Raw genomic sequence first — 17281 nt, forward strand, 5'->3', positions numbered from 1 at the left:
CACTGGAACACCAATTGAGGATGTGAGGTTCCGACATCCTTTATTGACACTTTATAAAAGCTGGATACAAAATCTTACAAAAAAGGATTGCACTGGGAGAAAGAATCGTTTGAACAGTACATCTTTACCATTCCAAATATCAGAATTAGTAATGGGTTGTACCACATTATATGGAGTGTTATAATCAAAACGTAATTTTGGTCCACGATTGTTCTCCTACGCTAAATATGAGATAACATATCAGCACTGAAGTTCAAAGAAGATGATCTTTAGCTTAGCAAAACTGAGAAGTGTGTGTTTATGTGAGATTTCCCAGATCATTGTGCTTCTCTGACATTTTCATTACACAAGGCACGAGAAAAAAATTGTGTTTCCGCAGAACTTTTTGGATCTTCTGTTCTTTGGGTTGTATGGGCCATAAACCTAAGTACCTTTTATGCTAAGTGAATACTTGGAGATATTCTACAAACTCACCCAAACACCAAACACATGGGTGTAATTAAAAAGACATGTGAAAGAACATTTTACATAAAAAATTATTAAGACAAATAAACAAAGAAAACAAAGAAAAGATAAAGACATCATCCTGTTTCATAGTGAGTGTGAAGGGGGCCAAGGGGAAACAAAACAGGGAGAAACTGGTCCATCAGTCCTTAAACATTAAAAATCCACTCATGTACAGAATCTCTCGAGGTTGACTAGAACATCCGAATCAAACACAGACTAATGAGAATATCAAAATGGCACTTACAGCCCTTTTTAAAAGGGTTTAAGATGGGAATGAGGAACTCGCAATACATTTCTTAAGGTAAGCTTATTTATCCCTTTTAGCCCAGTGAGCATAGTTTTATTTATTTTAAATACAAAAGAATATATCAATAAGGGCTGGATAAGAAATATCCAATACTGGAGAAGATTGCAATTAGATGAGGGTTGAATTGGATCCAAACTTTCTTCAAATCAATATTGTGGTCCACCCAGGCGATGATCCGAAGTGAGTAAATGAATAAGGGCTGGTGTACCTAAGATGGGTTGTGTCCTGTTTGTGCGCACTTTACACCGGCATTGGCAAAGACATCTTTCCACTACCTCTGAGAACTGGATGGAAAAGGAAGAGGACAAAGTATTGAAGAAAATATCACAAGGACAACCCTGAATTATTATTCTGCCAAAGTCTTCCATTAACTTACCCCTAGTGACATAGAGATAGAAGAAGTCACAGTAGAAGATTGTCTGCACCACTCCGGACACCACGGCAATTTGGTCAAAGAATCCCTCAGTGTGGTAGCGCCACACCCAGTTGGCCAGGTAAAGGGCACGGTACAAGCCCAAAAAGAACAGGTAGTGTGTGGTTATGGACTCCGCCTCACCAGTCTTGGTGATCATGAACAGCTGAGGCAAGATGGCCACAGACTCTAAGTAGATAGAGAAGGTCCAAAGGATCTGAATGATAATGATGAGCCAAGGGGAAACAGAAGCATCAGACAAAGGCAGATGAGAAGCAACACAGAGGCTGGAGAACCATCGTCACATCACTGACACCGACAGGGCTGGGTGGCTACATCTAAGCCTACGTATCACACAACACACTAGGTGTATGTCACTATAGGTATAAAAGCTAATACTGGTAGTGAGCAGGTAGAATTTCCAATGTTTCTTCAGTGAGCTCTAGAAGCAAAGTTAAAAAAGGAACGGGATAGTTTTAAACGATTTGACAGATAAAATACAGTTGCATTCGGCTGCACGGTGTACTAAATATTCTACAACAGAAAAAGGTTTACGGAGAAACTCAACATTCTTCTTGATGAAAGTATCAGAGTGTGGCTGAGAGACACAACATTCCTTTTGAATAAAGTATTTGAGTCTGCCACTACTATAAGCCAGAGTTCATGAGGTTTGTGGGTTTCACAAATACATACAAAGACAAAACAAGTCATAGTAGGCCTGAGGGAAATCTGCACTTAACCCTGCACTTAACTGACCAGTTGATTGATTACAAATAGTGAACTGAAGCCCCTAAATGGCATAAACTGCTGAGTAATGGGTTTCTGGCTCTCTGACTCTGTGGGTTTGGTCCAAATAGAGCTTTTGACAACAGAGTAATGCAGCAGTGTGGAAAATAAAGCATCCCTCTTACCTCCAGAGGGGTGAAGGCGTAGTTCTCCAGGAAGGAGAGTCCAGCCACAGGAACCAGGAGGAATTCCACCCGGAAGGTGTCGCTCTCAGAGTCGTAGGTGCTGCGGATGTGCATGTAGATCAGGTACACTGTGGCATAGGCTAGAGAGAGGAACACCACCTGTTCAAAAACAGAACACAGAGGAGGGGAAGATGCATTGCTTCAACAGGAACAACAGCACACATCTGAAGTCATCTTAGATCTGAAAAATTCCTTTGCAGAATCCAGAATAGAATCCAGTCCATGTATCTGAGGTGTCAGAAGCATGGTGTAGCAGGGCAAGGGGTGCTGAGCATGGTTTTTCAGCCTATTAGCTTATTCTATAACTTACATATATTATATATACAGGTAATTAAGGAAGCAACAGTATTTAAAACTAAAATTGCATCTAACTTCAGAATCCATAAGGTAGTTTTAATATAAGGACAGCAGTTTTGCGCTAGAGCAATGAAGAACAAAAATGTTGCCATACACATTGGTGCTGAAAATAATTATATACATAATATGTGCAGGCCATCCTAATAGATTGAAAGTGTGGTCTACTGTATACATTCACAAAATGATGAGATTATGGTGAACAAATAACCACTTTACTTACTCTTACTTAGCTTTGGAAACGTTTAATCATTTTTGCATAATTATTACATCTTTAGGGGTATGTTTCTTATTTGTCAGATTATAAATGATGAGTTTAGATGATTGTCAACACATCAGTGATATCAGTGTTTTGAAAAAGAAAAACAAACAAAAAAAGTAATCTCAAAGGTGGCTCGAGTGTTGGTCTTACCTTCATAACAGTGTTGTAGATGGAGATGAAGCTTGTGAAAAGGTCAAGGTATCTTGTGGTGAAGACCAATGCAAATAGCATCTGAGACTTCCCAGAAATCCCTGCAAATTGAGAAAATGTTATGTGGGTTTAAAGGTGTTTGTTGGGTAGGGCCCTTTAAGGCGAGGTTAGAGTTTATTGGAAGGAATTCTCAAGTCATTCGGTATGGCAGGAAGACAGCTGACACTAAACAAGGATCATCACATCTAGGAAGGCTTCAGTGCCACGTAGCGAGTAGAGGTAGAGCAAATAGCTGTCCAAAATGCAAAGTATTTATCTAGAAGACTATTTGAATACACAAGGCTTAGGTCTATAATACAGTTAAGATGAAAGTTGTGCACGTAATCTGCAGGATTCAAATTATCTTACTTTACGCTATTAATATGATATATTGATACCGCCATACAATCAAACTGTAGACTAAACTGCTTTCATAGATTACATACCTGCACATGATTTTGACCTCCATATCTTCATAAACAATATGATGATAGCCGCAAGATGTGACACGTCACCGGCGAGACGGAAAATGTTCATTTCGACGGATAGGTTAGTCGTTTAACAGAGTATTTTAACACTAGATTGACACACCACCAGCGTCGGTATCTCTGGTAATATACAAGTGGTGCAGAATCCAAGAAAAAAAGGCCTCTGCCCGCAGTAGACAGACCGATAAATTGAAAAGCTCTCTCTTTTTCAAGTTGGTATCACAGTGCTGTACTGTGCTGACTTCACTGTCTTCGCTCCAGGACTATCCAATACTCCTTAAATTGCTGTTTTGCACCAGAGTTGTTGGTATCGTGTCTGTATGAAGGCTACATTACTCTTCAGCAAGTGAGTTTCCGCTACACTTCCAAAGTTGTGGGACTGGGTGACGTGGCTACAGGGTCGGTGGGGAAGATCCGTGGGCGTGCATGCATCTAATTGGCCGACGTAAATGCCGCTGTAATATTTAAAGGGGAAGGGAAATCATATTCCCTCTCATCTGTAGGTCCTAGTACCTAGTACCTAGTACCTGCCTAAACATTGTCACTGAGCATTTGTAAATCTTACTTTTACAACACCAAAACAAACCTTGTTGAAAGCATTATTTTTGCCGACTTCTATTAGCCTGACGATGTCATACTCATGATTCTAGTCAGAATATGAGTCTGATACCGAACCTTTGGGCTATGATTATGTGGCGTGTTTCAACGAACCAGGAAAGAAAATGCCTATTCGTTGAATTGGATACCTAGAACCAATCAGAGCAACGTAGTATTACCATCTCTGATAGATTAAACTTTTACCTGATCCCGTAGGAAGGACGGCAAAAACATCTTTTCAATCGACAAATGCCTTGATCGCGTTTCTCTGTTCCTCTTTCAAAATGAATGCGCTGTCAATGTCTGTTGAGATATGCCTGCTCACGTTAATTAATTAGCATTAAGGCTACAAGCTACAGTTTGTTTCAATGGGTTTTTGTGTACGCGTTAGCAATGATCTAACAATAATGGTCTAGAGAGCTTTAGTTAAGACAAACAATACTCTGCAACATTCGTGTTGCACATGCACAACTAACCGAGTCAATGTAGACATTAAAAAGTCGTGTAGATAGCTTAATTCACATAAAATATTCCCCACTAAGCACCCGAGACGCGGCCATCTTGGTCGGAGTTTGAATCTACCGGTTAATTCAACTCAAGCGTTGGTATCTGTCCATCAACGTATAAAGCCCGCCCTGACAATTTGATTGGTCCGGTTTTATCCGACCGAGCCAGACCAAATCTCCCTGACCAAAGATTTTGTGGGCGGGGTTTGGGCTGGTATCCAGGCTAGACTTCTATATAGGCGGTGGGCCGAAGCCTCGTATAGTTTCAATTTTTAAATTTAATTTTGGAGGACCTCAATTTTTAAAGTTTGGATGATCATATCATTTCTTAAGATAAACCGGTTGTTGCCAGTCAAAAGTCTGTTTCATTTTTTCAAACTCACAGTTTAAAGGTTCGTTAAACTCGCTGGCAAACGCAGTTGCCTACTAAATCAGTCGTACCAATAACACGACGTTAAACTGGAGTAAGAACATTATTAACCAATCAGATGCAGCCATATTGACGCTCGTTTCCCCGATTAATCAGCTATTGACATTTCACTGCTGCCGTGACAGCTCCAACACTTTGAAACTGAGACGTGCTGTAAGTAATAATTTGATCAGTATTAGACCGTTTTAAAACATGTTTGTTTTCTAAACCGTCTTTTTCATACGTGAGTGATGGTGTAAATAGTTTTAGTTCGCTAACGAGCCGTAGTTTGTACTATATAGATTTGCTTACTGTTAGCTATGCTATATGTTAATACTTTATTTACCTTTTCTCTGGCAAGTTTAATCAGCGTTATTCACCTTGTATGAAGTCGATGGTAGACTAATAAACCACGCAACACAAAATGTTATAGTGTAAGAAATATTTAATCATCAAGTGGGAAAAGGAAAGGTAAGGGGGAAATGTTAATCTCCTGAACAGTAGGACCAAAGCCACAAGGCTAAGGTAGGTTAGTACACAAATAGGGGAGCCGAGCCACCCCTCCCTGGCAGCACTGCAATACCAGGGTAATGCCAAGGGGTGAGATTTCCCTAGGCCTCTTCTTAGAAGTTATAATCACAACGTGTGCACTTGCACAGGTTGGTACATGGCAGCTCATACACTTTGCATATGTACATTTTCCCCTGACAGAGTTTTAAATGTTTTTCAGGAGCAGTGAACTAGCTCAAGGATCGCCTCTGGAAGTGACATCCAGTCCACCTCAGAGCTCCCCAGCCATCTTACAGCCATGATTGATTTGGGGAGGAATGTCTGGGTAACACTCTAGGCTCCTCCTGTGCACTGCAGCCTGGTTGCTTGCCCGCTGAATATGTTTGTGCAGAGAGTCCTGGTGTAGGCCTGAAATGATCAGTTCTAAGTTAATCTAAGCATGTCCTCTTTCTTTATTAATAAGTGTGGCTCTTGGGTGCTCCAGTGTACCTTAAATGGGAAAGCAGAGGTCAGAGTTCACTGTATTTTAGGCCTAACTGCTAGACAAAGAGGGTTTTACTTAAGATGACACTCAGCGGGATGCCACCTGCCGCTTCCCTTTAGACTGACTGTCTCCACCTATTTTAAACAGACTCTCTCTTATTTGGAAGTAACTTTCTAAAATGTCATCTGAGAGGAGACAAAGTCACGTATATTTCAGGGTACTTGTTGACTATAAAATGTGCATGAAATCTGTGGCTAGTTAGATCTTGGATTCCGGAGTCCAAACTCCTGTTCGTCTGTCGGCGTGTGTATGTTATTAAACCAGCTCCAGTTCTCCTCAATCTTGATGGCTCTTGGCTCTTTTGATTATCGAACTCAGATCTAGTACAAAGTATTACCAATTCTCTACATCACTGGTTTGGAGGGAAGTCTCGCTCAGAACATCTGCCGGACTTGGACATGGTAGCCCTGGCCTGATTAATGTCCTGACTGAGAGGTCAGTCCATAGCGGTCACACATCAATGTATTATTTTTTCAATTCAGTTTTTTGTATGCTTTATTTTTCCAACACCATACAGAGCACTGACTGTATCACACCCAGAAAATGGATGGAGACCTACAAGGGCGTCACACTGCTCCTGTCCAAGATGGCTGTGCAGTTTTGATACATCTGTTATGTGGGACTCTCCCCTTTGCAGTCTGGAAATACAGGTTCGCATTGATCAATCATGGCTGTAAGATGGCTGGGGAGCTCTATGAGGTGGAAAAGGTAAATAAGGTATTAACATATAGCATAGCTAACAGTAAGCAAGGCTATATAGTACAAACTACGGCTCGTTAGCGAACTAAAACTGGTAGACTAATAAACCTAAAAATGGTAGACTAATAAACCACGCAACACAAAATGTTATAGTGCACAAGATGAGGCCAAGAAGGGTACAGAGGTAAGCTGGAAGTTTACCCATTATTGCCTTATAGATACAAACATACCAGTGCTGTTGTCCATGAGTGGTCAGTGATGTCAAGAATTCAATGGTGAATAAGAGACTGTATAGGTTGTATTTGTAATAACATGTATCGATGCATGGTACACTGAATCAAGGCAACGTAAAATGGAGGCTGCATGCATGTACCATTATCACCTTGATCAATCACAAGCAGAGAAGTACACACCTTTTTTAATTAGCATTAAAAGTCAAACAGAATGTATTTCTAAAATTAAAGCTTATTTTCACTTTGAGTCTCCTAACTAGATTAGCAATATGTTTATTAAATAAAAGCTTCTGGTCTATACATATTCCCAAATACTTGTAAGAGGACACACTTTCCAAGGATTTACCATCAAGTGTGAAAATGCTAAAATCATCAAGCAACTGTAAGCGAGCTTTTGAAAGGACCATGAACTTTGTTCTAGGAGCATTTAAGACCAGTTTTAAACTAACTAGGGCAGTTTGTAATGACTTATGCAGTCTGAAGCTCTTCTGCTGCCGATACTATGGAGGGAGCTTGTGTGGCAATGTCATCAGCATAGAGGTGTATTTGCGTGAATGTTCGAGTCTTTTATACAAAATAAAATAAAAATGGAACCCTGGGGGACACTTTTGGTTATCTCCAGAAAATCAGATTTCAATCTATGAAGTAATTTCTGATCAATTGAACAGCCTAAGGAGCAGCAGCTATTCACAATTACATCTGTAAATCTCCATCCAGCACAGTGTGTACTGCACAGTATTCACCTCACTTCGCTACACAAACAGATATGCTGTCATGCAATTTGATGGAGATAATTTCCAAGCACTGTTAATGACTTAAGAATATATGAATCAAGTGCCTTGTATTAATATATTCCTTGCATGAATCATGTACTTGTGAAAGCAGGAACATGGCTTTTCTGTGTTATTATTAGGTGCCACTTAATCTGCATATGTAGAAGAGCATGTTTAGACCAGAGGTGATAAGAAGGGTCGAACTGTGCTTCTTCCAATCTTGTGCAAAACGCTCATCCATGCCTCTGACGTCAGAAATCCACCACGTGGTTATCCCTGCTGATGATTAACTTCTGTCTATATAAACTTTGTGCGATGTGTTTATCCTTGCTTCACATTCAGCCTTGTGGGGAGTGAGCCCGATTGCAATTGTTGTTGTTTGTCTAATAAATATACTTTTATGCAGCTCCGGAGTCCTGAGGTAACTAGGGTGACTTTTCACCTAACCCAATTGTGTTCAAATGTGACCACATATGGTCAGACCTCTGTTTTCAGCTCAAGAAATGTCTGACATTACTTATTTCTTTACTTTGCACAAAAGTTGAAACCAAGAAACGTTTTATCAAAAATAATATCACATCTGCAATAATGTATGAATTGTGCCTATGACCACAGCTGACAATACAGTTCCTGTCATGAATGCAATTAAATAACTTAAATAGAGAAACAGTATATATAATGAACCAGAATGTATTTAATCATGGCTGCAGAGTATATCATTATGGGTCCAGAAGTATTTGTTTTGACACTGAAAGCCTTTGTGCATATTACACCTTTGAACAATCAGGTGAATATAGCAGGTGAATATAACACTCATTGCATAAATCACCCTTATACAATTTCGGGGTAAGGTATGGATCTCTAAGTATTCAATTATTAGTTGAATACATTTTCATTTGTTATCCTAGTTTATCCGTTGATAAAATCAATTGTGATCCAATGTGATAACGCACAATGTAACAATATTGTGTATTCAATCACAAAATCAGATATTTATCAATATTTTTCTATTCAATTATTAATTGAGTCAATGTACATTAATCTATTTTCACTGTACTGTATTGCAACTGCAATAAAAGAGGGAATCACCTCGTTGTAAATCACCCCTAAGCCACTAGAGAGGTGTTTGATTGTGAGGATTGATGCTGAACACTAGATGGCAGTGTTTACACGACCACTGCATTTACAGTGTCCGGTGTAGGTTTGATTGGATTTCGCAGTTCTGTAACAGTCAGGTCTTTAGATGATGCACTAGGCTGACTTTTTGATTTTTCATCAGTATTCAGTTATCATTAGTTTTGCCTCTTCAGAGAATTGGAGATCAAATGTATGATTAGTTTTATGTAGATATATTTGTTCCCATCAAACACATTTATATCCCACTGCTTTATGGGTGTAAAGATGTTGATATGTTCAGTGTTAAGGTTAAATGTGTGAATAATCACATCCTGCTGACATCTCAGATTCCTGCTCCTGTAAATGACACTTTTGCACACTCTTTGCCTCCCTGCTTGTGCCTTTATACCCATCTCCTTTCCGCTGACTTACCCAACAATCCTCTTATGCTCCTGATTCACCAGTAAAGCCACCCCTGAACTGCCCTGCTCGTGGAACTGCTGCCCCCGCCCACTCGGCTGGTTTTGGTGCTCTGCCCTGCAGTGTCATAATCCACTCCTTCCAGTCCCCCTCACTGTCGCAAGTCCCCAGCCAGGTTCTCCTGACTAGATGGAAAATCTTAATGTGGATATTCTAATGATGGCTAAGTCTCTGTGAAAGTCTGGTACCTGACTTGTCATTAGGACAGCATACAGTTACAGCAAACAGGTGTATCTGTAAATGTAAATGTTTGACATCAATAAAATACAGGATACCATAGTTTGGTTTATAACCCACAAATTAAACGTTGATAAGTTACTCAAAACATTGTGAAGAGTACTGGAAATGCGCAGGAAGTTGGCTATTTTCATTGTGACTAAAGAGCAGATGATGACAACACGGACGAGCACATAGACAGAGTTCATACCAAGCCCAATCTCTGCAGGTACCATAAGGAGAGAAAAGAGAGAAAGTGAACGTGAATTGAAAGAGACAGACTGTGGAAGAAAGACAATAAACGATGAGATTAATGAAGTATACAAATACATAGCTCAAAAGAGAGGGAGATACCACCTTGCCATCCCTTGTCAGACGGTTGTGGGAACTCATCTGGTATGCAGGGATGATAACTGGCTATAAATAGAGAATGAACTCTAACAAATCCCACTCTTTTCCGCCTCCTTAGGGTCGTGGACCTCACGGGCCACTGCTTCTTACACTTCCTGGCTTCATCAGTGCTGCTGTTCTGAACATATTGTATATATTTTTTAAATCAGGAACTATGGGATTTTTTTCTGAAGCTCTCAATTTTGCTTTGAGATTTTCCACCTGCCTGTCCTCTGGCCATACAGACAGACAGACAGACAGACACACAGACACACACACACACACACACACACACACACACACACACACACACACACACACACACACAGACACACACACACAGACACACACACAGACACACACACAGGCACACACACACACACACACACACACACAGACACACAGACACACACACAGACACACACACAGGCACACACACACACACACACACACACAGACACACACACAGACACACACACACACACACACACACACACACACACACACACACACACACACACACACACACACACACACACACACACAGACAGACAGACAGACAGACAGACACACACACACACACAGCTGATGCAGAGGAAACAGGTTGTGCCCCTGCTTACTCACCTGTTATTGCTGTCTGTCTTTCTGTCTGTAAGTCTATCTCTCCCTCTCTTTCTATCTCTGTTCATGAGAGTTGTAAACAAACACGCTTCTACAGGAATCAATCACCAAAAAAAGAAAAGCCATCAAAACAATTATTTTGTGTGAGTGTAAATATTAAGTCATTATTGTGCTTTAGTTAAATACATTGTCTAGGCCATAAACACACTACTGATATTGTCTTGAATCAGAGAGATTAACATCATAACCCTCTTGATCCAATCATTTAAGCGTGTTGCTATAATTACCCTCCCCTCAGCTCCTTCTGGCTGATTTTTCAGTTTCTCAATCTATTTTGTCCTCATACATAACCCAACATGCCAAATATATTTGTGTAACCATCCCATGATGCAAATAAACACAGGCTTTATTTTGTTTTCTCATCATAGACTCCACTAGGTATTGCTTGCCTCTCTTGTGGCATGCACCTACAGCTGGTTTGAAATGGTCCTAGTCCTCACCTCAAACTGGCAATCACCTCCCTTTCATTTATCCATCTCTCCTCTAGGACTTGCCACCCACCCACCTACCATGTGGTCTGAAAGTGTACCACAGAAAGACACACTCCCACCTTCCCATTCACAGTAATAAAAAGCATTTCAAATATGTCCCCTCTGCTGCTTATAATGTGGAAGCAGAAAGAAGGGGAGAACACTTGCAAAAGGGAATGGTTTCCATAGAAACAGTTTTTGCTGCACGAAATTTTCAACACTCACACACACAGACACACACAGACACTCAGACACACACACACACACACACACACACACACACACACACAGACACACACAGACACTCAGACACACACACACACACACACACACACACACACACACACACACACACACAGTCAGAGAGAGCAAGAAAACATCAATGTTATCAGGAAAGGTAAACTGGGAAAGTATGAAGATGTTCTTTTATCTGTCCATCTTAATTTAATTGCAATAAAATTGCACACTTGATGGGATTTTCTTCTGAAGTTCATCGAACAAGAACAAATCTAGTATTAAAGTCATGAAAACTGTTTTTTAAAAGATTTAGTATAGACACTTTTAAATTCTATGCTTGCTGTACAGTTACAATAGTAATTACTGACCCTAGACTAATAAAAGTATCTCAATAATAATAATAATAATAACTGATTCTCTTTATAAAATGATGCTGTGATTTTGTGTGTTCTTGTTCCTAGAGAGTTGCCTGCAGCTTGCCAAGTTCAGTGTTGAAGTAGAGGGGTATTGGCATTTGAAGGCTAACTGGCTTTGACATGGTCTCCAGTTTGGCTGGCAGCGAGATCGAGCGCGAGAGGGAATGTATGAAGTGAAGAAAACAACTGGTAACGGGGTGATAGAAAAAGTTTATTTTTAAAAAGCACCTTGTCAAGAATTGTAACCATTTCTTTCACGTACGCGATGGCGATCTAAAACATGTCTATTGACAGCTGCAAACCAAACACCTGCTGGAACAGGATACTATGGGACAACATTCACGGGCATTTTGACTACCCAGGCCAAAACATTGACCATTATGTGCTCCAGTACAATAGCGGGCATGCGTCATCGCGCACACCTACTCATGCAGGCAGACTAACGTTCTGAAAGGAGAACATAATCAAAGTGACAAGCACACCCACCCCCCCTCTCGCTCTTACCCACGCTTTTCCGAGACGCGATTGACACAGCATTTCCATATAACAGCGCAGGTCTCCGCCAAGGGGAGCGCGCCCGAGCAGGGATTACAGTGGGGAGAAGTCAGCGCAGGTTCAGTGAAAAACAGTAGGGGATATAAAATATACTGACCATCATTAGTTTGTTTTGAAGTTCTTGGAAAGACTGGACTAAGATTTTGTTCCATATGAAAACGAGGATGTATATGGTGTAAAGTGTTGCAGCTGTGCCCCCCTTGGACTTTATTTACACGTGGATTTTGTGCCTCAGAAAACGCACATTTAGGTAAGTTTCCATGTTGCAGTAACTGAAAGGCATTAGGCACTGTGGGGTTATATAGACCCAAATGTATGATACATTTTTAAACGCGTGCAACTGCAGACCTGTGTTGCTAACTGTATGGCTTTAATTTAGTCACTGATTCTATTACTGCTGTAGGCTATGTTAGGTTTCAAAGCTGAGTAGAATCAATTTTTTTCTTCACATGCGACTGAATTTGAGTGTTTAGCGGCCCTTATTTAAACTTGGCACGACCTTAAAGTGAGAGCTGTATGGTCCAAAAATCAACTGTGTCATAATGTAACATTGGGGGTTGTGAAATCATCCTGAAAGACCTATTTCTCTCGAAGGTAAAGTTTAATTACCAACTAAAATGTAACAAAGGCATCCACCCAGGTAAAAGTGGGAAAGATGGATAGAATGGTAAAGCAAACATATGAAAAGCTCGCGCTACTGGATGGCACGAAAATAAATGATGTTGTAAATAATGAAACCAAAGAATAATCCGTGCGCCACAAGCGTCCCGGTGTTATTGAGCATCTGGTAGATTTGCCTAAAAAAAATGATGGGAACTATATCCATAACTTTGCCATGTCTCTAAACCAGTCCATTTTTTCTGGATATTTGGGAATGAGGTGCTTAACATCATATGTATCAGCATAAAGAGAACTTCAGAATGAAGGAGCATTTTAGGGAATAGGGATTTGACAGCGACATTACATGGAATTTTAAAACATATATGTATTGGTTTTTATGTTTTATGATCTTATTGTCATTGCACCTGACAATAATGTCAAAACATTTCTTTCTATCTTTGCTAAAGGACATTACTGGAATGTGGGTCTTGAACCATTACGCACGGCCTGATCAATTACTACTTAACAGGGATGAGGAAGGACGAGGCTGATGACTAACCCTGTTTAGGACACCTAAGCTCATAAACAAATAGCCCATTCCCATGCAACAGCACTGTCCAAAACAGTCCTATACCTCTACCCCGTCTCACACTGGTGACAAATGTTGACAAAAATAAAGACGGTAGAGGCTCAACAGACCATAGGCACCCTGTTTGTGTCCCCACAAATTAAGCTATTTCATAACTTCATTGTAACTGAATAAGTGTATTTAAAAAGGGTCCATGAATTGCATCAATAAGGTATTCATTAATAATTGTAAGTCTTTTTCATATCAAAGGATTAATTAGTGGAGAGATAAAAAAGTAGTAGTAAAGCATTGATGCGAGTAGAGCACTAATTGCATCAATATGATGTGATCAGTCAGGTGGTCAACTAAGGTATCAGGACCTTTAAGTCACAAAAGCAAATGCATTGCTGCTTGTAGTTGTTCTCTGAAGATCTGCTCTTAATCTGAATCTTAATTATGAAGCACTATAGTTAGGTGAACCTGACATCCGTCTGTTGTTCCACAACACTGAAGCAGGCTATTTTAAGACATTGGATTTATCTTTCACATTACTGTTTCAGATGATATGAGAGCACTATTAATCTGTAATTTATAGATAAAGAGATTAGGAATACCATGTGTGACAAGCACACACACACACACACACACCAGTTGAACTGGGATGTCTGAGCATCCCAGACAGTGAGAGAGAGAGAGAGAGAGAGAGAGAGAGAGAGAGAGTGACGGAGAGAGAGAGAAAGAGGCAGGGAGACAGTCCTTCAGTCTAGAGTCGGATTAGACGTCTCTTTGTGTTGTGTAACAAAAGGTTCACTGGATTTCCATCCCTGACATTCTCTTCCCAGAGATAAATCTACTGAGACTACTTGTTGAGATTACAGCGGCCCTCTCTGCACCCTTACACCCCCAACCCGAATTCCTAACCCCTACTCTCCCTAGGCTTCTGAGGACTGTCGTCTATTTCATGTACAATTAGGCCTTTGAGAATCACTGCTGAAGCTGTATTATGTTGACTTTCTGCTCTCTCTCTTACTCTGACTCACCTGATGGAGAGCTTTCACATCCCCCCTAAAACGTGTCTCTAGTGCCCCTCTCCTTTCCCTCTCCAGCCCTCTCACTTCGGCTTACTGTGTTTTGCCTGCCACAGGCTTGCAGAGACTGGTTCCTATGGAAACCACTCACTACCTCGGGTGTCTGCTGCTCAACAAGAGCACCTGTGATGCTGTGTGTCATACCTGTGGGCTTTGAGACCCCTGGTACCCTCAGAGAGATCTGCTGCTTACAGTATTGATTTTCAGGGGCACAATGAGATGGTATGAACTGTGTTCATGCTTCTGCCAAGAGCAGAAAAAGTGCTTATGACCATGTGGTCTGACTGGATCAGATCAAACCCAAAGAATACTAACAACTGATAATAGAAAAAAAGTATTTAGTCCAGTTTCTGTGAGATGATACAGGGGTTGAACAAATTACAGTAAATTACCTATGGATCAGTTCTGGAGCTGTGCACCTGCAGAAACTGAAATGCAGTGAAAGGGATTTATTTTTCAAAATAAATCTGTTTTGTGCTCAATTATAGCTCATTAGTCATGAGTTAAAGTATCATCCATCAGAAATAAACCTTTGGCCTCTGGCCTGAGAATTCACATCTCCATTCTCTTAAAAAAACACAACATCTTTTGGATTCTCCTACATTTAGTCATTGAGCAGCAATCTCCTTTGAACATTCTCTCCACAAACAGGCAACCTGGAAGGAGTTCTAAAGGCAATACCACAAAAAATAAGTTTAGGACAAATCTACTCTTTTTTATTCAAGAAAGAAAGAATTCATATTCACAAAGAGACAACCAGGAACTGGGAGGTGGGGGGGGGATTTCCATCCCATCTACATGAACAGAGGCTTTTACTCAAAATATCACATTTCAAATACTATAATTCTCTTGTGCTGTTGGCTTTGACAGAAGTTTGATGCTCATCGGGATACAGTAACAGCAAGGCAAAGGTCAGCTGGTCCTGTTCAAGCACAGGTAGAAAGTGCCTGTTGTCTTTATTTAAGCAAAAACTACATTTGTGTAACAAATATTTAGGTAATTCCACGTAAGCATGGTTGAGATGTAGTTGTTATTATATACGGATTAAGGGAGAAAGGATTTGTTTTTTTACTCTTTTGAGCAGAAAATTATGCAATGAAGGAAACAACCTTGAGCTGCTTTCTGAAAATACAATTCTAGCAGATTTGTAGCTCAACTATGTCTAAGTCCTGTGTATGATTGACAGAAGTACCTGTTGCAGTAATGTCACACATGATTACTTGCATAATCTACTGTGAATACATCATGACGTTTCATCAGCAAAATCCTTCTAATCCCTTAGGGGAAATGGTTTGAACAGTACTTTTCCACCTCAGCACAATTTCTATTCACCAATTTGACTGTTCTGCTATTTATACAAGACCACAAGTACATATTTGGGTCACATACAATCTATATATATGATATTTTGTACCCTATACAGGAAAACTGAAAACTGTCACTTTAGTCACCTACAGTCGAATTGCCGTTTGTGCCTCAAAACAGACAATTTTATATTTTCCTTCAAATAAATCACACATTAAGATTTTAAATATGATATGATAGTGAGCAGGCACTCAGCACCAGATGGTCATGGTGACTTTGTGATGAGATAGAACAGTATTTGAATGTTGCCTAGCCTGTCTCCTTCCATCTTCCATTCCATCCAAAAAAACATCATCCTTTACCAAACTACCACCCATATGCCTTTATGTGTTCCTTTACCAAACTTCCATCCGGGAAGCACGGTGGCTCAGTGGTTAGCACTGTCGCCTCACAGCAAGAAGGCCCTGGGTTTGAATCCCGGTCGACCCCCTGCGTGGGTTTACTCCGGTTTCCCCCACCTTCATAAAAACATGCATCGCATGGTATGAATGTTGGTGGTGGTAGGAGGGGCCGTAGGCGCTGATTGGCAGCCACGCTTCTGTCAGTCTTCCCCAGGGCAGCTGTGGCTACTGATGTAGCCTACCATCACTGGTATGACTGTATATGAATGACTTCTGGACTCTGTAAAGCGACTTCGGGTATTTGGAGAAGCGCTATATAAGATTGAATGAATGACTTTGTCTGTTCCTTTATCAAACTACCATATGCCTTTATCTGTTGCGTACATTCTGGGCCCAGCTGAAAAGCACTAAGATGTAAACAACATACAAACAGTGCATGTTACACATAACACACATGAGTTTGGATTTAATGCTCTTTAGGTTCATAGGGAAAACATACAGAAGGAGCTTTGCTCTGTCCAAGTGATGAGCTACTCAATATCAATAACTATACGATAGAAACACCATGGTGCCCATGTTGACGAGATCCGAAACCCAAATCCCTTTGAAACCAGGACAAATATTAGGGAGACAGATATGGAGTACATTAAATGAATCAGAGCAGAGAAATTGGATGGATTTATTTTTTGTACATTGTTAGTAGTGCACTTGTGTATACAGAGCTTCCTTGTTGTATTTTAACCATATTGCCCATACCTCTAGTATACCTCTATCACAAAATGTACTGAATGGCACTTATAGGCGTCTAAGTGGTCGTTTTGACCAACAGTAGAGCCATCTATGTGGGCCACAGGGTGAGAAAAGTCTGTAACTTCTGTTTCTGTTGTAACTTTTAGTGGTATGTTTAGTGTTCCCCAATGGAAGAGGAAAGGAAGGAAAAGAGGTAACAGGAGATAGAAGATAAAAAACAGCATTCACAGGACAAAAAAAATGTAAA

At 40.4% G+C, this 17281-nt stretch overlaps 1 protein-coding gene across 1 annotated transcript; it reads right to left on the bottom strand.

Moving 5' to 3' along the window:
- Window positions 1-14: 14 nt before the first annotated feature.
- kdelr3 (KDEL endoplasmic reticulum protein retention receptor 3) lies at window positions 15-3841 on the bottom strand. Its single transcript, XM_080855821.1, has 5 exons — window positions 3449-3841; window positions 2964-3064; window positions 2138-2296; window positions 1191-1443; window positions 15-1098 (listed from the first exon to the last, which is right to left on the bottom strand). Exons 1-5 carry the CDS (start codon window positions 3537-3539, stop codon window positions 1055-1057), a joined length of 648 nt encoding a protein of 215 aa, XP_080711947.1. The 5' UTR covers window positions 3540-3841; the 3' UTR covers window positions 15-1054.
- Between the last annotated feature and the right edge of the window lie 13440 nt (window positions 3842-17281).

This window comes from Sprattus sprattus (assembly GCF_963457725.1).
Source record: "Sprattus sprattus genome assembly, chromosome: 18".
NCBI classification, from domain to species: domain Eukaryota; kingdom Metazoa; phylum Chordata; class Actinopteri; order Clupeiformes; family Clupeidae; genus Sprattus; species Sprattus sprattus.